The following is a 24,162-nucleotide window of genomic DNA, read 5'->3' on the forward strand; positions in this document are numbered from 1 at the left end:
ACAATCTTGCAAGTAAGGTATTAAAAATGAAACAGTTGGGTTATGGAAATTGTATCGTACAAAACATGATCGGAGCAAGCATGTACCGCTGGAAAGAATTTACAGAGTGATGTCATGGAGTAATTTCCGCAGGAGTCAGTCACTGATCAGCCATGATCATATTGAATGGTGGTGCAGGCTCGAAGGGCCGAATGGCCTACTCCTGCACCTATTTTCTATGAGCAACGGCAACATTTCAGAGGGGACCTTGGATTTGTAGGTCGTAGTTTAAACCAGGAGCATCTCTCTTGAATGTTCACACTGCTGCTACAGAGGCTTTGGCTTCAATTCACGTGGAAAGTGATTACAGACAACCATGAAGGAAGGACATCATAGACATAAATCCCCATACAGCCTTGCCCCTCCCTATCACTGTAACCTCCAACAACCCTCAGCTGTATTTTTGGGTGGTTTGCGACCAGGTTTCGCACGTTGTGACCCTCCACAGCGAAAACCCAGTTGCAAAGCCTGGGCGGGATCCTCGGCTCCTTGTTTACGGCGGCGATGGGAGGTACCGCCGGGGAGAGCTGCGCTGGACGTGTAACGAAGCAAATTGCGTTACCGTCTGAATTTTGGCACTCACCTGACCCATCCGCCTTGCCCAGAATACCGATACCTGTCAGCGCAGCCCTGCCAGCAGCAGTAAGTAGGAAAACCTGCAAAAAAGGTAAGTTAAAGTTTTTATTTTTAAATTTTTTTTGCAGTGATTAGTTAGTTTAGGGTCTTGGTAATGTTTTTGGAATGTTTTTTGAATTTTTGTTTTTGTTTTTCCTCCTCCAAAGGCCTCTCTCGCAGCCGAACTAAAATTGGTGAGCGCGTTTTTGCGTTGCAAATGCTTGTGCAACGCCTCCCTTACCTGTCGCAGACACCAAGTGCTGAAAGTTCGGCCTGAAATTAGTGGTGCAGCGAAAACGGTCATTTTCACATATTGCTGCCGTTTTCGCCGAAAAGCTCCAAAAGGTGTTCCTCCAATTCTGATCTCTTGCGCATCCCTGACTTCCTTCACCCTACCGTTGGTGGTCGTGCCTTCAGCCGTCCAGGCCCTAAGCTCTGAAATTCCCCCTAAATCTCTCTGCCCTTCTACCTCTCCTTTAAGTTGATCCTTAAAGTCTACCACTTTCACCATGCTATTCACCACCTGTCCTAATATGGCTCAGTGTCAATATTTTTGTCTGGTCCTGCTACTGTGAAACGCCTTTGGATGTCTTAGTACATTAAAGTACGAGTTGTTGTCACTGTTTTATTCTCCAACAAATCAGTAGGCATGGTAAAGGAATGGCCACCAACAGTTGGAGGAAGTGGTTGCAACTGCCAACTGCTTAGCTGCGTGAAATATACAAGGCATACCAGAGAAATCCTTTGCAGTGCCATTCATTGTGTACACAACAGCAGCGATTGGCACTCATCTGGTGGACACGCCCTCATCACGTCTTGCCATCACACCACTCTCCACAAGTGCTGCCTATGAAAACCATCAGCTCCAAGTGATCCTGGCAAAGGATACTCCTGGTACTGATGCTGTCCGGTATTCCTTGCGTCATTGGAGGCCAGGATATGGCATCTCCCTGAAAGACGGCATCCTCAATAGTGCCTACTCCAACCGTGCCCCGCTGCTGGGCACTCCCTCAGCCTGTCACTGATGTGTGTGGGAAACCTCTGGGTTGCATAGAAGCCCCGTGTAATGGCTCCTGCACCTATTTTCTATGGCTCCCTCAAACTGATCCCCCCAGGACCTCCGAGGGAGAAAAGGAAGTCAGCTGTGTGCTGGAACCCAAGTTCTCTATAGCAGCAGTGTGAGCTCTCAGAATACATGCGATGGACTGCACTTAAGACCTGTGTCACTCAGGATTCAGCAGCAGATTGTTTGCAGCCTCCATGATGGACGGCAGTTCTAATAAGGGGCTGTGCATTACTGCACAGATGTGGGTCATGGAATTCTCCACAGACGCCAGATCTTGCAGAGCGTCATGCGTGGCACCAAATGACTCCAGATAACAATTGTGCTTAGATAGAAACCTTTTGTATACAGGCCCCATGATGTCTGAATCCATGGACTCTGAAGATAAGGAATTGAGGTGAGGTAGCCTACCAACCAGCGGTTTCTCGCTGCTGCACTACTGTCGCTGCGTGTTCCTCCTCATTTGTACTCTATGATTCACCTGGTGCACCCTCCTCACTAGGATGGATGTATCTGTTCTGGTGCTTGTACCAGGTGGAGCAAGTGCTGGCTTCTTCTGCAGCCCTGAAAGCAGCAGCTGGTTCTTCAGTGATATCTGGTGAACTAAAAGGAGGAACGCTGGTACCTCTTCAAATTGTCCTTGCATGGCAGTACACTTTGTGCCATGGGTCTTGTGCTTGAGTGTGTCCAGATGAGAGTGAATTGGGGGAGAAGAAATAACAGAAAGATACTTACCCTTAGCTTTGAGCCAGCCTACTGGCTTCACCTTTTCTCATTCCCAGTGATTTTGACAGAACAATCACCCACAGGCTTAAAATTGAAGAGTATGCCTCCTGCTTCCTCCAGTTATAAGCCAACTTGCCCTGTGAGCAGAGAAGTAGAGTTGAGAGGTTGGAAGTTTGAAGAGCAGGTACAAATGCTCATCTTGCATCCCAACATGTGTGAGTATTTGAACGTGTATCACGCACTGGGGTCTCATTGGAAGAATTTCTTCAGGGTACCCTTTAAAGATGGCAGTGCCAGAAGTGTTCCATATGTAATTTGCAGCTGCCGTGTGTGCGCGCATGTTAAACAATGGTGTATAGATGTCTGACTGCAACCAAGGTCAACCTGTAACTGTTTGAGGGCACCCTCTAGCTTGCGTATTTTGCCCATCTGCTTGATATGGAGTCGTGTCTCTTGACAAATTCTTTGGAGGAACTAAATGTTCATGTGTACCTGCTTCCGTCTGCAAATCCATGGCATTCATGGTGGCTGTCATAGCCTCTCAGGCACTCCTCTGGGGGGATACCCTGCCAAACAGGGAAATGCCCAACTTTTGGTACACCTATTGCAGCAACAGCTCCAAGCCGGCAAGCCGTGCAGTTTTTCCTCGACACAGGCTCCATCACCTAAGAAGTTGTAGTTGATTGAACGGCAAATTCAGTGCCTGGTGCAACTCTTCAAATTGTTGCACCTGTGCTGGAACTCCCAAGCCCCCAGCTGTTCGATCTTACAGCACTGTCAAGCCAAACTTTGACCAGGCTCTGTGTAGATTCATTAGTATCCCTCACCGAAACTGGGGCTCGATGGAAGCTGGTGATTTCTGATTGGAGCAAATTGTGCGCCACACCATTCCTGTCGCCTCTATGACCGTTGTGGGAAATCCACTCTCTAGGCATAGTGAAAACCCATTGCATACATCCACTGCGAGCACTGCAATGTTTAACAAATTTCATTCACTTTCAGTATATCTTGTGGCCTGTAATTCATGCCTGGCGCAAAAAATTAAGCGTCAACTCTCCAAAAGGTGATCAGAGAAAGAGGTCGAACTTCTGAGATGTCCCTGGTGGAGTTAAAGTCAAGAGGGGGACAGGTAATAGTGGCCTTTGAAAAAATTTGCATTTATATGGTGCCTTTCACATCTCAGGAAGTCCCAAAGTGCTTTACAGACAATTAAGTACTTTTGAAGTGTAGTCACTGTGGAAGCGTAGGAAACTCAGCAGCCAATTTGCACACAGCAAAGTCCCACTAACAGCAAAGTGATAAAGAGCAGATAATTTATTTTAGTGATGCTGGTTGAGGAATAAATATTGGCCCAAGATAAATATTGGGGAGACTTTACCTGCACCTCTTTGAATAATGAATAATGGAGTGTCCGGCATCCCCACCGACACCTGGGAGTCCCTGGCAAAAGACCGCCCTAAGTGGAGGGCGCTGAGCACCTCGAGTCTTGTCGCCGAGAAAAAGCAGAAAACAAGCGCGGGCAACGGAATGAGCGTGCGGCAAACCAGACTCTCCACCCACCCTTTCATCTAATGACTGTGTGTCCCACCTGTGACAGAGACTGTAATTCCCGTATTGGACTGTTCAGTCACCTGAAAACTCACTTTTAGAGTGGAAGCAAGTCTTCCTCAATTTTGAGGGACTGCCTATGATGATAAAGACTGGAGTGTCAACCTGGAGTATTTGCTCAAGTCTCTGGAGTGGGACTTGAACCCACGGTCTTCTGACTCAGAGGCAAGAAAGAAAGCAAGAAAGACATGCGACCACTGGACGTCCCAAAGCACTTTACAGCCAGTGTAGTCACTGTTGTAATGTGGGAAACGCGACAGCCAATTTGCTCAAAGCAAACTCCCACAAATGGCAATGTGATAATGACCAGATAATCTGTTTTAGTGATGTTGATTGAGGAATAAATATTGGATAGGACACCGGAGATAACTCCCTTGCTCTCCTTTGAAAAAATGCATGGGATCTTTAATGTCCACCTGAGAGAGCAGATGGGGCCTCGATTTAACACTAATCCGAAAGATGGCACCTCCAACAGTGTAGCACTCCCTCAATACTGCACTGGAGTGTCAGCCTAGATTTTTGAGCTTTAGTCTCTGGAGTAGATCTTGAAACCACAATCTTCTGACTCAGAGGCGAGGGTGCTATCAACTGTACCAGGGCTGACACATACGCCCATTGCCACTGGACTGTCCAGTGGAGTTAATGGAGCCTTCGACCGCCTGAGGAAAAGTGTTTGAAAACCAGGCCCTCAAAACTGCCACCAAGCTCATGGTCTACAGGGCTGTAGTAATACCCACCCTCCTGTATGGCTCAGAGACACGGACCATGTACGGTAGACACCTCAAGTCGTTGGAGAAATACCACCAACGATGTCTCCGCAAGATCCTACAAATCCCCTGGGAGGACAGGCGTACCAACATTAGCATCCTCGACCAGGCCATCATCCACAGCACTGTGGTTCTCGTAATGGACTGTTCAGCCACCTAAGAACTCATTTTAAGAGTGGAAGCAAGTCTTCCTTGATTCCGAGGTTCTGCCGATGATGATGATAATGGACAAGTGGTTGGTCCATTTGGTTCCGCTGCAAATATAGGTAACGCCCCTTCTATGTTTCCTGCAGCTAGGCGGTTGCCTGATGCGGCCACAAGTTGTGTTACTCAACTGCTTGAGATATATATCTCCAGTTTTGACTGAACTACCCTGTTCCACTGTGATATACCTGCCAATGGCCAACACACCAACTAAAAACAAATCATGCATTATTTACTTCAGTCACTGCTGTAGCGATGCTTCAAAATCTTCCTGTTCATTCAGCTCTCTAATATCGGCTCTGACCTGAAGTAAAACACTTTTCAATTTGACTGAACAACTGTGGAATGTTCCCAATATTCATCCGGAATGACCTCAACAAACAGGAATTGTCTTTTTCCTTTGCCGTTCATTGTGTATTAATCTTTTTTGAAGCGGTAGGAATAGTTGGAGCAGTATTAAACATGGGTGAATTTCAATTTCTATCTGCCATCCATCACTTTATACTCATGCCTACTTTATTACTAGCTAAGAAAAGGCAGGAATTTCATCCCCTGTGTGATCAGCACAATAACATTTTGTGTATTGAAGTTACAAAAATGGAGTATATTTTTACCTAATATAAGATATTGGAAGCAGCTGTGACATAGATCGAGTTTACTTTTGCTAGATTTGGCTTGTTCGTGGCACAGTACATACAGGGTACAAAATCCTTGTGGTGCGGGAGGGTGAATCTCAGGTGGATTGACCACTGGGGCCAGGGGTAGTACCAGGATCCAGCGGGTTTTTAATCACAGGAATGCTGCATCCTAAATTCTGATTGGCTAGCTACCTGCCCTCCTACATCTGCAGCTTGTGTTTGGAGCATTCCTGAGCTTATCGGCCAGTACATCCAACTCATCGAATATATTTAAGGTGGAGATAGACAGATTTTTAAATAGTAAGGGACTCAAGTGTTATGGGGAGCGGGCAGGGAAGTGGAGTTGAGGCCAAGATCAGATCAGCCATGATCTTATTGAATGGCGGAGCAGACTCAAAGGGCCAAATGGCCTACACCTGCACGTATTTCTTATGTTCTTAAGTTCTTAGGCCCTCTGAGCAAGCTTTGATTGCATACCAGGCCGTTCCAAGTCCTCTAGTATTTCGCGACACATAATTAATTGATTGAGGACACCTCTACAGACATGCGATCCCACCACGAATATTAAATTAACCCCGTCCAGGATTTAGCTGGCCGGTGGGGAGGGACGGGGAGTGGGGTCAATGGCCCGAAGATGCAGCCGCACTTCCGGTGGAGCAATGGGATCCTAACTGTTTCCAAACCAAAGGGTTTAGAGGCCAACTGCAGCCAGGATCTTGCACCAAGCGCAGCTCGTTACAAAACTTTCAAGTTTCATCACTTGGCCGTTTGCTGAAACGTTGCAGACAAGTTACTTTCGAATGCACACAGACCATGGATTTACTATGTGTATGACAGCCAGTTAGCTTCATTTGCAGTTGACAGTAATTCAAATCCAGGGAATTTTGGAGGAATAATTAAGGAGTGTAGCTGTTTGAATCTTAAAGCGAACAGTTTATACCAGGATCAGCAAGCCAAGAAGAATAGAAGCACTACCTGTTTATGGAGAAAGAGTCAGACTGAGCTCAAAGTAAAGTGTCACCGTAGTCTTTTATTGCAGGTCTCCCGAGTGCCTCTCCAACCTGTGAAGCCTTCTTAAATACCTGTACTCCCAAGGGATTATGGGATCCCTTGGGACTCCGGGGAATGAGCCCTCTGGTGGCTGAACAGAGTAAATACAAGTCCACATAGATAACACTACCTATACAAAATAATTCTACAGAAGAGTAGCTTACAATTAGATTGCATTCTTCTCTCCAGAGACTTGAGCACACAATCTCGGCTGACACACTAGTGCAGTACTGAGGGAGGGCAGTGCTGAATAGATTAAAGTGTAGGACGGTTGATGAACAGTGGTGTACATTTAAGAAGATATTTCACAACTCTCAAGAAAAATATATTCCAGTGAGGAGGAAAGGGTGTAAGAGAAAAGATAGCCATCCGTGGCTAACTAAAGAAATAAAGGACGGTATCCAATTAAAAGTAAGGGCATACAAAGTGGCCAAAACTAGTGGGAGGACAGAAGACTGGGAAGCTTTTAAAAGCCAGCAAAGAACGACTAAAAAAATGATTAAGAAAGGGAAGATAGATTATGAAAGTAAACTAGCGCAAAATATAAAAACAGATAGCAAGAGCTTTTATAGGTATATAAAAAGGAAAAGAGTGGCTAAAGTAAATGTTGGTCCCTTAGAGGACGAGACCGGGGAATTAGTGATGGGGAACATGGAGATGGCAGAAACTCTGAACAAATATTTTGTATCAGTCTTTATGATAGAGGACATGAACAATATTCTAATAATGGATAGTCTAGGGGCTATAGGGGGGGGGAGGAACTTAACACAATCACAATCACTAAGGAGGTGGTACTCAGTAAGATAATGGGACGAAAGACATATAAATCCCCTGGGCTTGATGGCTTGCATCCTAGGGTCTTAAGAGAAGTAGCAGCAGGGATTGTAGATGCATTCGTTGTAATTTACCAAAATTCCCTGGATTCTGGGGAGGTCCCAGCAGATTGGAAAACTGCAAATGTAATGCCCCTATTTAAAAAAGGAGGCAGTCAAAAAGCAGGAAACTTTAGACCAGTTAGCCTAACATCTGTGGTTGGGAAAATGTTGGAGTCCATTATTAAAGAAGCAGTAGCAGGACATTTGGAAAAGCAAAATTCGGTCAGGCAGATTCAGCATGGATTTATGAAGGGGAAGTCATGTTTGACAAATTTGCTGGAGTTCTTTGAGGATGTAACTAACAAGGTGGATAAAGGGGAACCAGTGGATGTACTGTATTTGGACTTCCAGAAGGCATTTGACAAGGTGCCACATAAAAGGTTACTGCACAAGATAAAAGTTCACGGGGTTGTGGGTAATATATTAGCATGGATAGAAGATTGGCTAACTAATAGAGAGTTGGGATAAATGATTCATTCTCTGGTTGGCAATCAGTAACTAGTGGGGTGCCGCAGGGATCAATGCTGGGACCCCAACTATTTACAATCTATATTAACAACTTGGAAGAAGGGACTGAGTGTAACGTAGCCAAGTTTGCTGACAATACAAAAATGGGAGGAAAAGCAATGTGTGAGGAGGACACAAAAAATCTGCAAAAGGACATAGACAGGCTAAGTGAGTGGGCAAAAATTTGGCAGATGGAGTATAATGTTGGAAAGTGTGAAGTCATGCACTTTGGCAGAAAAAAAATCAAAGAGCAAGTTATTATTTAAATGGAGAAAGATTGCAAAGTGCCACAGTACAGCGGGACCTGGGGGTGCTTGTGCATGAAACACAAACGGATAGTGTGCAGGTACAGCAAGTGATTAGGAAGGCCAATGGAATCTTGGCCTTTATTGCAAAGGGGATGGAGTATAAAAGCATGGAAGTTTTACGACAGCTATATAAGGTATTTTGGTTTCCATATTTACGAAAGGATATACTTACTTTGGAGGCAATTCAGTGAAGGTTCACTAGGTTGATTCCAGGGATGAAGGGGTTGAGGAAAGGTTGAGTAGGTTGGGCCTCTACTCATTGGAATTCAGAAGAATGAGAGGTGATCTTATCGAGATGTATAAGATTATGATTGACTTGACAAGGTGGATGCAGAGAGGGTGTTTCCACTGATGGGGGAGACTAGAACCAGAGGGCTTGATCTTAGAATAAGGGGCCGCCTATTTAAAATTGAGATGAGGAGAAAATTTTTCTCTCAGAGGATTGTGAATCTGTGGAATTCGCTGCATCAGAGAGCTGTGGAAGCTGGGACATTGAATAAGTTTGACAGAAATAGACAGTTTCTTAAACGATAAGGGGTTATGGGGAGCAGGTGGGGAAGTGGTGCTGTGTCCATGATCAGATCAGCCATGATCTTATTGATTGGCGGAGCAGGCTCGAGGAGCCATATGGCCTACTCCTGTTCTTATTTCTCATGTTCTTATGTTCTTATGCACTGTCGGAGGTGTCGTCTTTCAGATGAGACGTTAAAATGAGATCTTGTCTGCCCTCTCAGGTGGACGGAAAAGATCTCGTGGCACTATTTCGAAGAATGGGAAGGGGAGTTCTCCCCGGTGTCTTGGCCAATATTTATTCCTCAACCAACGTTACGAAAACAAATAATCTGATCATTTATCTCATTGCTGTTTGTGGGAGCTTGCTTTGCCCAAATTGTCTGCTGTGTTTCCTTCATTACAACAGTGACTAAACTTCCAAAGTACATAATTGGTCGTAAAGTTGGAACATTGTGAATGGTGCTATATAAATGAAAGTGTGTTCTTTCTTTTATCATTTTTCCTTTAAAACAATTAGATTGAAGGGTATATAAATACATGTGTGGCTGTGTGTTCACTTCTAATTTTAAAAAGATTTAGGAATGGAGATGTGCAGAGATTCAGGAATGGATGTGATCAGTCATTATGTCCATTAACCAAATATCACAAATATTTGCCTGACTACCAATAGATCAAGATGTAACTGCAAAAAATTCATAAAGACCCTAAAACGTAACAGGGGGAATACTTTACCAACTTTTGGAAAAATGTCAGTTTTGTATTGTTGGTAGTGTCGGAGGGAGAAATGTTTGCCTACACAACGGCCGCCACACTTCACAGAGGCTCACTGCATCTGCCCAACTTGGGAAAGAACATGTACTTGCATTTCTGTAGTCCTTTTAATAAAGGTGCTTACACAGATAGATGATGTTTAGCCAGGAAAGGAGAGGTTAGGGAGGTGAGCAAAAGCTTGGTCAGAGAGAAATTAGTTTTGAGAAGGCTTTTAAAGAGGTTTAGGGAGATAATTCCAGAGTATTGGACCCAGGCAGCTGAAGGCACTGCCACCAATGGTGGGGTGAGAGGGGAGGAATCCTACCTACTACCCTCCATAAATTTGAGCTCAATCGAAACTGCTGCCTGTATCTTAACTCACACCAAGTCACCCCTGTGCTCACTGACGTACAGTCCTTAACACATCAATTTTACAATCCCATCCTTGTGTTAAAAAAATAAAGACTTGCATTTATATAGAGCCTTTCATGATCTCAGGACATCCTAAAGCGCTTTACAGCCAATGAATTACTTTTGAAGTATAGTCACTGTTGTAATGTAGGAAACATGGCAGCCAATTTGCACGCAGCAAGCTCCCACAAACAGAAATGAAATAATGACTTGATAATCTGTTTGTGATGTTGATTGAGATAAATATTGGCCAGGACACTGGGGAAAATAAAGGGAACATTGCTCTGCCCTCCTCCAATTCTGGCCTCTTGCGCATCCCCAATTTCCATCGGCTCACCATTGGCGGCCGTACCTTCAACCGTCTAGACCCTAAGCTCTGTAATTCCCTCCCTAAACCACTCCAGCGCTCTCTCTGCTTTTAAGGCGTTCCTTTCTATCTCTTTGACCAAGCTTTTTTGATCACTTGTCCTAATATCTCTTTGAGGCTCAGTGTCAAATTTTGTTTGCTGACACCCCTGTGAAGGGCCTTGAGATGTTTTACTACGTTAAAGGTACTATATAAATACAAGTTGTTGTTGTTTTGAGGCCGTTAGTTTAGCTTTTGGCAGTTGTGTAAACAGATTGACCAACCGTTGGACACCGTTTTCCTTTAGAGGGTTATAGCAAGCGGCCAATTCAGTTTGGCCTGTTTTACATTGTCGCCAGAAGTAAAATCATCCCCAGGATGTGTGGGAGGGGAGGTTTTCTAGTTGTGGGAGCTTGCTGTTTGCAAAATGACTGCCATGTTTCCTACATTCCAACAGTGACTACACTTCAAAAGTAATTCATTGGCTGTAAAGCAGGGGGCACTTGGTTAATTGTATAATTTAAAATAGTTGTTTGGGAGTGAGGTGGCATCGAGCTGGGGGAGATTGTAGAGCTAGCTAGGGTGGGTGGGTGAGGCCATGGGGGTATTGTGAGAGATGATAAAGTGCAATATAAAGGCAGGATACTGACGAGGGTCGGTGAGGCGTGTTTGTAGACGGTTTAGATTCTGGCAGTGTAACTTAGCTCGATTATTTTTAAATGGCAGCAAAAGTACTGCTCGAGTTGAATTTCTATCAAAACATAAATATTTCCAGTGGGCCAACTGCCGAGATTTGGATGATCTGTATCCGTGTGGGGGCTTCATTCCACCAGTTCGCCCGCCTGAGACTCTCCGGTTTCTGTTTTAATGAAATATCAGTGGGAGACACCCAGTCAGCATCCTTTTACAAACTCGAGGTTCAGTCCGTGTTGACTAATGCGGCAAATATTTTCACTTGTGACTGAGGCATTGGGCAGACACACAGTGTGAGCTTGCTGCCTCTGGAAAGACCTGGCCCCCGCACCGACACCCCCTGGGCTGCAGCTGGCTGCCTCTGGCGCCCGGGCTCTTTGTGAAGTGCTGGGTTGTGCTGCTCTGTGAAGGAGCCACCCCCACAACTGTTAATTTGCAAACCCTTCGCCGCATGCCGTCCTCTGGTCGCTGGCTTTATTATTTTTTGTTGGAGGGGAGGGTGGGGGCAGTGTGTTTCCAGCAGGGGATTCCGGGAGCTTGCTGACGGCGGGCGGAGGGGGAGAGCTGGGTTTCTTTGCCCGGAGCTCAGTCTCTGGCTCGCTGGCCCGGCGCTGGAGGTGCGGCTGATCGGCTCCGGGAACTCCTGGGGAAACACCGGAAGAGTTGTGCGGTGGAAGGAGATGGCTTCTCAAACGTGTAAGGATCTCTCTTCGGGCAGAACCTCCCTCCTGCTGGGCTTTAAAAAAAAAATATATTGTGCATTGCAATTGGCTTTGTCGTACTCTGAAGCATGTGATTTTGCAAAGTACCCGGTTGCTGTCTAACTTCATGACTTGAGTCTGCAACTTTTGCAGCCTGTGTGTCTGTATCTCTCTGCCTCTTGTCTCCCAGACTATGGAAGCTGGGGGCTAGTTTGAGAAGTTCAGCCTCTGTCTGGCCAGTGGGCTGATGTGCAGAACTAAACCGGTTTTAAGATCAAACTATCCAGCAGTGTGCATTGAGAAGTCTCTCTCCTCCCCGCCCCCCTTTGTTGCAAGCTGTAGAAACGATGCACAGGCGCGTATGACAGGGCAGGACAGTGTTGGGGGCACCGTGAACTTGCAACAGGTTGAGGCTGTGTTCACAGGATTGGGGAGGGAGGGGGAGTGGGTGACTGAACTAGCTGGAAGGAGAGCCCATTTGCTGTGATTTTGCTGATATTCCCAAGCAGCCTGCATTTGTAGCGGGTTTAAATGCAACCGCATGTTACATGACTCCAGAACTGAGCCCTTTTGGAGAAAAAGCAGCGTCTCTTGGCTGTTTCAGCTGATTGTAGGTCTTTGGGTCGGGTTCCCAACCCTCCAGGATTGCCCCGTGGATTAAAGATTCATCTCCCGGACGCTGCTGTGAGCAACACCCGGGAGAAAAGTCACAAGGGCATTAAACATAGTTTTGTTTGAATTGAACAATTTTGTTTATTAGTTATCGAAATATTGAAGATAGACAAACGGTTGACTTTTTTTTCAAAAATATACTTTATTCATCTAAAATTTTCACAAGGTTTGACTTTCAAAAATATACTTTATCTAAAATGTTCACAAAAGGTTGACTTATTTTTTCAAAAATATACTTTATTCATCTAAACTTTTCACACAAGGTTCTTTGACTGACGGTCAAGAATCATTCAGTCAGCCACGGCTCAGACTGTTGGCTTCTCAATTGGCGTGGGAGAGCAGTGCGTCGCGAGGTTGGATGTGTTGGGTGACCAATGGCGGGAGCACGGGGCAGGAGGTGGTGTGATGAAGCCTCCAGGGACATGTCCAACCAGAATTGACCACATTTTCTTTGGGGGTTGGGTTGAGTTAACAGGAGCTGCTTTCCCCGAGCGATGTCTAACTCCTGTTAAACACAAATCCGATACCTTTGGGTAATGGCACAGCAAGTTAGTGGTGGGAAGTCAGTTAGTGCCCGTGGGACAGGACGGCTGGGTTGAAGTCCCTGTGGTACAGGACCGCTGGTTTCAAGTGCTCCTTTTATTATGTGCTTGTTAACAGGTGAAGATGCGATGACTGGCGAAACAGATAAGTATCTCGGGCCGCAGGATTTGAAAGAGTTGGGAGATGATTCGCTGCCTATGGACGGAAACATGAGTTACATGGGTTTCAGCCTTGGAGCTCGATCTGCAAGGTAATGTAGTTTTACACTGTTATTTTATTTGGCAGGATGGTGCTTGAGAACTCACATTTAATGGTTATTTTTAAAGAGGAAGGTACTGTGCTAACCTGTGACCCGTTAGCTCTCAAGTACTAAAGCTAGGACAAATGATTTATGCTGCCTTGTGTGTGAAAACTTCCTCCGTCTATAAGGATAAATATAATGTAGCTGCGTATGATTATCATTGGAAACGTAAAGCTGGATTTGGGGGGGTGGGGAAAGTAGAGTTAGAATTTTTTTAAGTTTCCCTGATCATTCTATACTTGACAGACTTAGAATACACAACACAGGAATAAGCTTAAAAAAACAATTTAAAACTTAATGTTTCCTCAGTGTTTTCTTAATTAAAAGCTGTGAATCTACACTCCCCAGTATTTTTTAATCAAATTTCTTTGCACATGGAAAACTTTTTAAAACCTACATTAAAACAGCTAAATATTAATTTTAACAGTAGAAAGATTAAGAGGGTTTGTTTTACAAGAAGTCGCTGCCTTTGAAACACTGGACCACCCACCGACCATGGTAGGCCCCAATTTCTGCTCAGTCATAAAGTCCATGATCTGGCCTCATACTGCTCGTTATCCATGTATCCGAACATTATTTGGCTTCTACTCTGTTATTCCCTGTTAGTGGTTTACATATAATGTTTTGAATAGGTGTATAATTTACATGCTTTAAGCAGCCGAAAGGTTAATTTGCATGCTTCCTGTCAGTGGAGTTCGTGTTTATCATTTAAGATTTAACAAAATGCAACAATGTGTTTACAGAAACTCCCTAGTTAAAATGACACTGTATTTGTGGTATATTTAGTGTCTGGCAAAAGATTAATAATTGCACAATAAACTGTTCGTAAAACACAAGTCAGTTTAGATTAAATAATGACATCCAATGTCCCAAATGAAATGTTTTAAGCTTGAATACAAAATGTTTACCAAAAAAGAAAGGTCCTCTCAATGAATTTTTTAGTGATTAGCTATTTAGAAACATAAGAACAGGAGTAAGCCATTCAGCCCCTTGAGCCTGGTCTGCCATTCAGTGAGATCATGGCTGATCTGTATCTTAATTCCATTTACTCACCTTGGTTCCATAACCCTTAATACCCTTGCCGAATAAAAATCTATATGTTTTTCAATTGACCCTCAGCCTCAACCTTTTTGAGGGGGGAGAGTGTTCTATATTTCCACTGCCCTTTATCTGAAGTAGTACTTTCTCACATCATCCCTGAATGGCCGAGCTCTAATTTTAAGGTTATGCTCCCTTGTTCTGGACTCCTAATAATTAATGAAAGCCAGCCACATCTTTCATCATAAAGCTCAGTTAAGTTGAGTTTGCACGAGCAGATTAGAGAAATCAAATTGAAGCTTTGGATTCTTTCTCTGGTTCAATTTTTGAGCCACAGACCGAGTTTCTTTTAAAATGTCAGACTGAACATACCAGTGCATAAAACCAGAAGTGGGTGTAATCTAAAGTATCTATTTTGAACCGGAAAAGCGATTTTGAGCTAACCTCTTATAGAAATAAAAACAGAAAATGCTGGAAATCTCAGCGGATCAGGTAACATCTGTGGAGAGGGAAACACAGTTAACGTTTAAGGTCAGAACCTCTTGTAGTAAAAGATGCATTTGAGATTCTAGTCACGGTTAACAGTTTATTCCCCATTGGCCACTGGCTCATGTTGTGTCCCATTCTGTTCCCCTGTCCCCTGTGTTTGCCCTGAGACTGTCTTTTCCCCAACCTGTCTGCTTTCACAATCCCACCTAAAACCTCCCATGGAGACCAAACAAATCTAAGAATGAATGAATTATTAAGCTCTCTTTTGGCAGAGCAAATTGCTTTTGATAAATGTGTACACAAAATAAAATGCTTGTCCACCTGATGTTTTAACATTAGATCTCTCTCTGTGAGAGCGCGCGCGGTTCTCCTCTGATCTTCCTTCACACACATGTCCTGCATGCATTTACATGTTTGGAATGATCATTTAAAAATTAAGCAGTTGCCAAGGATCTCGCTGCTTTGCAAAATGATGTGATGCCTGATCAATTGGTTTTGTTTCCTGCTGCTTTGAGCTTCTGAAGCTTGTTTAGTTTTCCAAACATTTGTGCACTTTCTTTTGCTGCATGTGTAAATGCTTCCGAGGCAAACTTCTGATGTGCTGAGTGCATTTTTTTCTCGACACGAGACCTCCAGCATGCATCTAATATTTAACCCAATTAAACCAGTGCCCTCGGGTCTTTTTCCCTTTGCTTTAATGGTCTGTTGTGTAAATTATGCTGTTTCTGACTTGAGTGAAGGGCAACTTGCACCAAGTGAAAGAACTGCATTGAATCAAGTTTAAAAAGTCTCATTCTGTCCACTTCCCAGGTTTTGAAAATCCGAGCTTAATGGCATCCTTTGAACATAGAAATGTTATTTTTACACACTGCACTCTGATTAACTCTCATAAGAACATAAGAAATAGGAGCAGGAGTAGGCCATACGGCGCCTCGAGCCTGCTCCGCCATTTAATACGATCATGGCTGATCCAATCATGGACTCAGGTCCACTTCCCTGCCTGCTCTCCATAACCCTTTATTCCCTTATCTTTTAAGAAACTGTCTATTTCTGTCTTAAGTTTATTCAATGTCCCAGCTTCCACAGCTCTCTGAGGCAGATTTACAACCCTCTGAGAGAAGAAATTTTTCCTCATCTCAGTTTTACTTGGGCGGCCCCTTATTCTAAGCTCCCGAAGTTACTAAACCAATAGTTACTGTAAAATTGTGTTCAAGACATCCTCTGTTGTCAACTTCCCCGTCAGCAGTACAGTACTTTTAAACCGATGTTTTCAACATCTAACATGTCAGATCTCACACAGTACCTTGAACCTATTGGGGTGGGGGCGCGGGTGGTGAATAGTTATAACTTCACTAATATCCACATTTATTTGGAGCAAAATGCTGCCTCAGAATCAAAGAAGTACATTTGAAACAGAACTCTTAATAGTTTAAAAAAAAATGATTGGTACAGATATTGTTGCTTGAGTCACATGGGCTTGTGTGGTTTTCCACAACATGGGACCGTTGTAATAAATTGCTACATGGCCAGCAGGGTTAATCATGGTATCCCATCCCTGACATTCCAGCATGTATATGGTTTGAAATCTGACTTTCTGATGGCCCCTGCCACCACCTGAATGTCACTGGTGAGTTGGCACCACCAACATGTGACATCATCTTAACTTTCCGCTCCTTTCACTTGCCTGTTCTACTCTTGGTTATATTGTACTGAGCCTATAAAAGTAGAGACTGAGGAGAAAAGTTAACACCAGGAAAAACTAAACTCCTGAGGACTGTATATTTCAGTGTCACTCCAGCCCATTGAACGGGATGGGAATTGGGCATGTATGGTTGCAGCATGACCAAGATCTAGGTTGGCAGGAGATACGGAGCTAACACTTTAGACAGAGCAAACACATCGATGGTTTATCCACTTCAAACTGATGCCAAGCTCTCAAACTGACCTCATCACAACTGTGCTGGCAGCAGTGAATTGGAAACACTTGTTATTTAAAAGCCATTTGTCTGTAAAAAGTATGATTTTGCCCCCAAATAATGTATTTTGTCTTTAAACGAAAATGCATTATTAAGTGTTGAACCTGTGTATCTAGAGGGTTTAATAGGGTTTTGTTGTAAAACCGGACTAACTTTCTGACTGGCGTCTTGAATGAATGCTCTATACCTGTAGAATGCACAAACACTTGCTGTGTAGCTCTTTAATAAAACATCTCCTAATGTTAAGCTTTTAAAAATAAAATTAGTTTAAAAACAAAGTATTCTGTGGGCCATGTAGATTAAAAAGGAAACCATATACTTTGGACCACAGCACTATTTATTACTTGTTTCTGCTTCTTCTGATTCTTTAATCACTTCTATTTTCTCCTGTTTCCTTTTTTTTCCACAATTTGTTTAAAAAGTCCTAAAATCAGGTAAGATAACATGAAGCTTTTACTACTTTAGTGGCCATGCCTATTTCTGTTCCAGTTGGTGGTGATATAATGTGTGTTTAGGTTTCTGAGCTGCTCCAGCCTTTGGCAAGTCCCCACCCCATGCACCTGCCCAATTAGTCTGGGAGGCGCATGGCCTGTGATTGTTCTTGAAACCAAACTGTTTTGTTTCTCCTGCAGTGTTAGAAGAATTGTCCTCTGTAGACTTCCCCAGAGATTGAGTAAATATAATGTATACATTCTGGAAATGGTAGTATTCACTGCTTAAAGGTGTCTTAACTTGTTTATTGACTCAAATTTTCTAATGGGCCATATTATCCTGCCAGTCAATGTGAGGAGTTTCCAGCTTGGCCTGGTCATTGTGTCTGTGGTAATGTTATGGTTTTGAGTAGTTTCAAATACATGTGAAGCTGACTTTAAAAAAAAAGAAAAACTACTCACTAAGTTCTGGCACACTTTAATCACCTGGATCAGGCTGGATGCTCCTGATTTGGGCCTTTGAAGTTTTGATTACAAATGTGAGCATTAATTGATAGATACCTGTTGGGTGATGATCACTGTTCTACCACACCTTTGAGTTTTCATCCTTTATAGTATGCCTTTGCCAGAACCCTCTTCATTTTAATTAGCAGCCTAGGAGTGCTGCGGCCCTCAATATGCAGCCAACGACTTCGCTCCTAAACTGCACGCATGCACGTGTCTCTACATGTCACCTGCTCAAGTAAGAAAAATCCCAAAAAGAAACACTTTTTTTTATAATTGATTACTGCGGGTTGGTGGGCCTCTAGTGTGAATTATCATTAACAAAATATTACCTTCATTAATTTTGATAAACTCTTTAATATTTTGTCAAAAGATGGTTGCTAAGTTCATGGGTTTTAGATGGTAGTGCCCCTTCACTTTCTTTTGAACCACTCGTGACTAACAGTACTATTTGAAAATCTTCAGTATCATGATACAAATGGAGACAGTGCTGTGTATAATGGAAAACGTTTCAATCTGGTCTGGCTAACTGGCCATTAATTGGTGTCCTGTTAATTTCTGCCATAATATTTCTGATGATCGATGGTGTATATATAGAAGGCTTTTGTAATGGCTTTTACCCATCAGGCCTACTGCAGGCCATGTTTTTGGAACAGCTGCTATTCACTTGCATGTTACTGTGCAGCTTGTGCAGTCTATTCCTCTACCTCAACTGTGGCTCAGTGGGTAGCACTCTCGCCTCTGAATCAGAAGGGTGTGGGTTCAAGACCCACTCCAGGGACTTGAGTACAAAAAAATCTAGGCTGACACAACTGCACTGTCGGAAGGAAGTTAAACCATGACCTCATCTGCTCGCAACGTAGAACGTAAAAGACCCCATGGCACTATTTCAAGGAAGAGCAGGGCAGTTATCCCCGGTGTCCTGGCCAATATTTAACCCTCAATCAACATAGCAAAAAAACAGATTATCACGTCACTATCACATTGCTGTTTGTGGGAGCTTGCTTCACTATCACATTGCTGTTTGTGGGAGCTTGCTTGTGCGCAAATTGGCTGCCACAGTTCCTACATTACAACAGTGACTACACTCCAAAAGTACTTCATCGGCTGTAAAGCGCTTTGTGACGTCCAGTGGTCGTGAAAGGCGCTACATAAATCCAAGTCTTTTCTTTGGCAGCAACTAAACAGTTACGGCAGAAAACTTTGTGGAACATTGTTCTAATACAAGGACTCACAAACTTTAAAATGTGCAAGATTGGGTCCAACACGTCCTTTCGATCTCAATCCCACCGACTTGCCTTTTCATTGTATTCCTTAATCCTTTCTCTCTCCACGAACACATCCAGTTACCTCTTGAACCTATTTATACTAATTTGCTTAAATGGGTATCACTAATTACCTGACATTATTTAAATAGTTCTGCCTGAATTTCATTCTTGCTCCTAACTTAATAATTTTTCACTTGTCTGCTGGTATGTGAACCCCTCACCGTAGATCCAATTTCCCTTCATAATCCCCTTCATAATCTTAAAAACTATAATTGGGTACTACACAGTCTCTTTTCCAAAGAATGGGCCCAACTTTCTTAACCTTTCCTCTTAATATCGATTCTTGGTACCGAGAATTATCTGGATTGATTTTGTACCCTCTTGATGCCAATGGTTTTAATATTATTATTGAAAGAGCATAACTGCATATTTTGCTCATTATGGGGTTTGGCTTTCTGCAACAACTGCAGTATAACTTCTTTCTGTTAATGCAATGGTAAACCTTTTATTTGTGTTTGTTGCTGCCAGTCTGAGCTTTTCATCGATTTGCCCACAATAACCCCGAGAGCTTTTTCCTATCCGTAGGATGCAACTATTCCGCTGGACACACATTCCCAAATTTTTGATTCCTTACTTGGTTATTTTACAGTTATTCACATTGCATCTGCTACCCACTGGCCCAGTTATCTAAAGGGTTGAAATCTTGCTGAATCGGGTTGCAGTGTCTCTCATTACTTGTACTGGCTACTATTTCCATATGATATGGAGGGAAAAAATCCTTAAAATATCCTCTTTTGAGGCATTAGTATATATCTTAAGAATAACTTTCAGCTGTCCTGATAGTATAGGTGAATTTTAATCCTGCCCCACACTCCAAGCCTAAAACTTTTGCTGCTGACACCTTTTTGAAATTCCCAGCTTGAGGGTTAAACCAAGTCTGAAGTGCTTCATATCTTTTATCTTACACTTCTCAGTCAGAGGGACTAACTGCTTATTATATGTTGATAGTTTTTTTTTATGTCATTGCTCGCAGTGAGTCGGAAAATAGGGTGGAAATTTGCAAGAGATATTGCGACAGTGAAATAAGCGAGTCACAATGGTGGTTTTTGATTAGTTCCTCAAATCTGAACCAGCCTGAAGAGCGTGACAGGTGTTGTGTTGTGCAGCAGACATATTTGAGGTGTGATGTGTGCTATACACAATTTATTCCAAGCCACTGCCATGATGTTGCTCATGGTGAGTTGGGGGATATGCTGATTTATAACTGCCAGAGTGTAATATCACAGGGGCTGGAATGAGACATTGACAGGGACACAAAGCAGCAGGTATCACATCAGTCATTGGGCATACGCTTCGCCCCATATTTAGGTCCATTGACTTCAGTAGAAGTCAATATTGGGCCTATTGTAGAACAGGCAGTAAACGAGATTCACCTGTGTTGCCTCCCTATCCCTGTCCAATTTCACCCGCATGTATTGTCATTAGTTGACTGTCATGGTATCAATCATGAATTTTAAAAAACCTCTCTTCCTGTCGCTGCCTTCCTGCTTCTTTCCCACTCTTGAATTATTTTTGTGCCATCCTCTCGGTCTTTGTTATCTGCCACACTGACTCTTCTCGTTTTTTTTTCTGGGATGTGGGCTAGCATTTATTGCCCATCCCTAATTGCCCTTGAGAAGAAGGTGGTAAGCTGCCTTTTTGAACTGCTGCAGTTCGTGTGGTGAAGGTACTCCCACAGTGCTGTTAGGGAGGGAGTTCCAGGATTTTGACCCAGCGACGATGAAGGAATGGCAATATATTTCCAAGTTAGGGAGGTCTGTAACTTGATGGGGAACTTGCAGGTAATGCTGCTCCCATGTGCCTGCTGCCCTTGTCCTTCTAGGTGGTAGAGGTTGCACGTTTGGGATATGCTGCCGAGGAAGCCTTAGCGAGTTGCTGCAGTGCGTCTTGTAGATGGTATACACTGCAGCCATGGTGTGCTGGTGGTGGAGGGAGTGAATGTTGAAGGTGGTGGATGAGATGCCAGTCAAGTGGGCTGCTTTGTCCTGGATGGTGTCACGCTTCTTGTGTTGTTGGAGCTGCGCTCATCCAGGTAAGTATTCCATCACAATCCTGACTTGTGCCTTGCAAATGGTGGAAAGGCTTTGGGGAGTCAGGAGATGACACACGCTGCAGAATACACAGCTTCTGACCTCTTGTTGCCACAGTATTTATATCCAATTAAGTTTCTGGTCAATGGTGACCCCCAGGATGTTGATGGTGAGGGATTCGGCGATGGTAATGGCGTTGAATATCATGGGGTTAGAGTCTCGCTTGTTGGAGATGGTCATTGCCTGGCACTTGTGTGGCACGAATGTTGCTTGCCACTTATCAACCTAAGCCTGAATGTCGTCCAGGTTTTGCTGCATGCTGGCATGGACTGCTTCATTTTCTGAGGAGTTGTGAATGGCACTGAACCCAGCAATCATCAGAAAACATCCCACTTCTGACCTTATGATGGAGGGAAGGTCATTGAGGAAACAGCTGAAGATGGTTGGGTCTAGGACACTGCCCTGAGGACCTCCTGCAGCGATGTCCTGGGGCTGGGATGATTGACCTCCAACAACCACAATCATCTTCCTTTTGTGCTAGATCTGACTCCAGCCAGTGGAGAGTTTGCCCCCTGATTCCCATTGACTTCCGTTTTAATCGGGCTCCTTGGTGCCACACTCGGTCAAATGATGCCTTGATGTCAAAGGCAGTCACTCTCACCTCTGGAATTCAGCTCTTTTGTCCATGTTTGTACCAAGGCTGGAATGAGGTCTTGAACTGAGTGGTCCTGGCGGAACCCAAATTGGGCATCGGTGAGCAGGTTATTGGTAAGTAAGTGCTGCTTGATAGCACTGTCAACGACACCTTCCATCACTTTGCTGATGATTGAGAGTAGACTGATGGCGATAATTGTCCTGCTTTTTGTGGACAAGACTTAGCTGGGCAGTTTTCCACGTCTGGTAGATGCCAGTGTTGTCGTCCATCATCATCATCATAGGCAATCCCTCGGAATCGAGGAAGACTTGCTTCCACTCTAAAAATGAGTCCTTAGGTGGCTGAACAGTCTAATACGAGAACTACAGTCCCTGTCACAGGTGGGACAGATAGTCGTTGAGGGAAATGGTGGGTGGGACTGGTTTGCCACACGCTCTTTCCGCTGCCCGCGCTTGATTTCTGCACACTCTTGGCGATGAGACTCAAGGTGCTCAGCGCCCTCCCGGATGCACTTCCTCCACTTAGGGCGGTCTTTGGCCAGAGATTCCCAGGTGTCGGTGGGGATGTTGCACTTTATCAGGGAGACTTTGAGGGTGTCCTTGTAACGTTTCCTCTGCCCACCTTTGGGTCGCTTGCCATGAAGGAGTTCCGAGTAGAGCGCTTGCTTTGGGAGCCTCGTGTCTGGCATGCGAATGATGTGGCCTGCCCAGCGGAGCTGATCAAGAGTGGTCAGTGCTTCGATGCTGGGGATGTTGGCCTGATTGAGGACGCTAACGTTGGTGCGTCTGTCCTCCTGGGGATTTGTAGGATCCATTTGTAGGATCACTGGTAGATGCCAGTGTTGTTAGTTGTACTGGAACAGCTTGGCTAGAGGCGTGGCTAGTTCTGGAGCACAAGTCTTCAGCACAAAAGCTGGGATGTTGTCAGGGCCCATAGCCTTTGCTGTATCCAGAGTGCTGAGCTGTTTCTTGATATCACGTGGAGTGAATCGAATTGGTTGAAGACTGGCTTCTGTGATGGTTGGGACTTCAGGAGGAGGCCAATATGGATCATCCACTCGGCACTTCTGGCTGAAGATATTTGCATACACTTCAGTCTTGTCTTTTTCACTTGCGTACTGGGCTCCGCCATCATTGAGGATGGGGATATTCATGGAGCCTCCTCCCTCCCGTTGTTTAATTGTCCACCACCATTCACAAATGGATGTGGCAGGACTGCAGAGCTTTGATCTGATCTGTTGATTGTGGAATCGCTTAGCTCTGTTTATAGCATGCTGCTTCTGCTGTTGAGCATGCATGTCGTCCTGTGTTGCAGCTTCCCCAGGTTGTTACCTCATTTTTAGATATGCCTGGTGCTGGTCCTGGCATGCTCTTCTACACTCCTCATTGTACCAGGGTTGATCCCCTGGCTTGATGGTAATGGTAGAGTGAGGGATATGCCAGGCCATGAGATTACAGATTGTGGTTGAATACAATTCTGTTGCTGATGGCCCACAGTGCCTCATGGATGCACAGTTTTGAGCTGCTAGATCTGTTCTTAATCTATCCCATTGAGCATGGTGGCAGTGCCACATACTACAATGGAGTTTGTTTTCAGTGTGAAGATGGGACCATCTCCACAAGGACTGTGCGGTGATCACTGCTGCCAATGCTGTCATGTACAGATGCATCTGCGGCGGGTAGATTGGTGAGGACGAGATCAAGTAGGTTTTTCTCTCGTGTTGGTTCTCACCACCTGCTGCAGGCCCAGTCTGGCAGATGTATCCTTCAGGACTCTGTCAGCTCAGTCAGTAATGGTATTACTGAGCCACTCTTGGTGATGGACATTGAAGTCCCCCACCCAGAGTAGATTCTGTGCCCTTGCTACCCTCCGTGCTTTTTCCAAGTGGTGTTCAACATGGAGGAAGACTGATTCATCAGTTCAGGGAGGTGTTAATCAGCAGACTGTTTCCTTGCCCATGCATGACCTGAAGCCATGAGACTTCATGGGGTTTGGAGTCAATATTAATGACTCCCAGGGCCACTCGCTCCCTCCCTCCCGTATACCACTGTTGCCGCCACCATGAGTGGGCCTGTCCTGTCGATGGGACAGGACATACCTAAGGATGGAGGAGTCTGGGACATTGGCTGAAAGGTATGATTCAGTGAGTATGATTAACTAGTCTGTCGGACAACTCTCCCAATTTTGACACGAGTCCCCAGATGTTGGTGAGGAGGACTGGGATGGGTGTGCCTTTGTCGTGTCCGAAGCCGGTGCTGAGGTCGATGCCGGGTGGTCCTTCTGGTTTTATTCTTAGTGTTTTCTGTAGCGGTGTGTTGCAACTGAGTGGCTTGCTCGGCTATTCCAGTGGGCAGTTAAGAGTCAACCGCATGGCTGTGGGT

General features: G+C 44.4%; 1 protein-coding gene across 1 annotated transcript in view; it reads left to right on the forward strand.

Moving 5' to 3' along the window:
- Nucleotides 1-24,162, forward strand: part of ank3b (ankyrin 3b) — a 614,562-nt gene that overhangs the window by 433,062 nt on the left and 157,338 nt on the right. Inside the window, exon 25 of the mRNA XM_070876860.1 lies at nt 13,147-13,279. Coding sequence (XP_070732961.1) covers nt 13,147-13,279 — 133 coding nt within the window. The remainder of the gene's footprint in view (nt 1-13,146; nt 13,280-24,162) is intronic.

Source organism: Pristiophorus japonicus, chromosome 3, assembly GCF_044704955.1.
Source record: "Pristiophorus japonicus isolate sPriJap1 chromosome 3, sPriJap1.hap1, whole genome shotgun sequence".
NCBI lineage: Eukaryota > Metazoa > Chordata > Chondrichthyes > Pristiophoridae > Pristiophorus > Pristiophorus japonicus.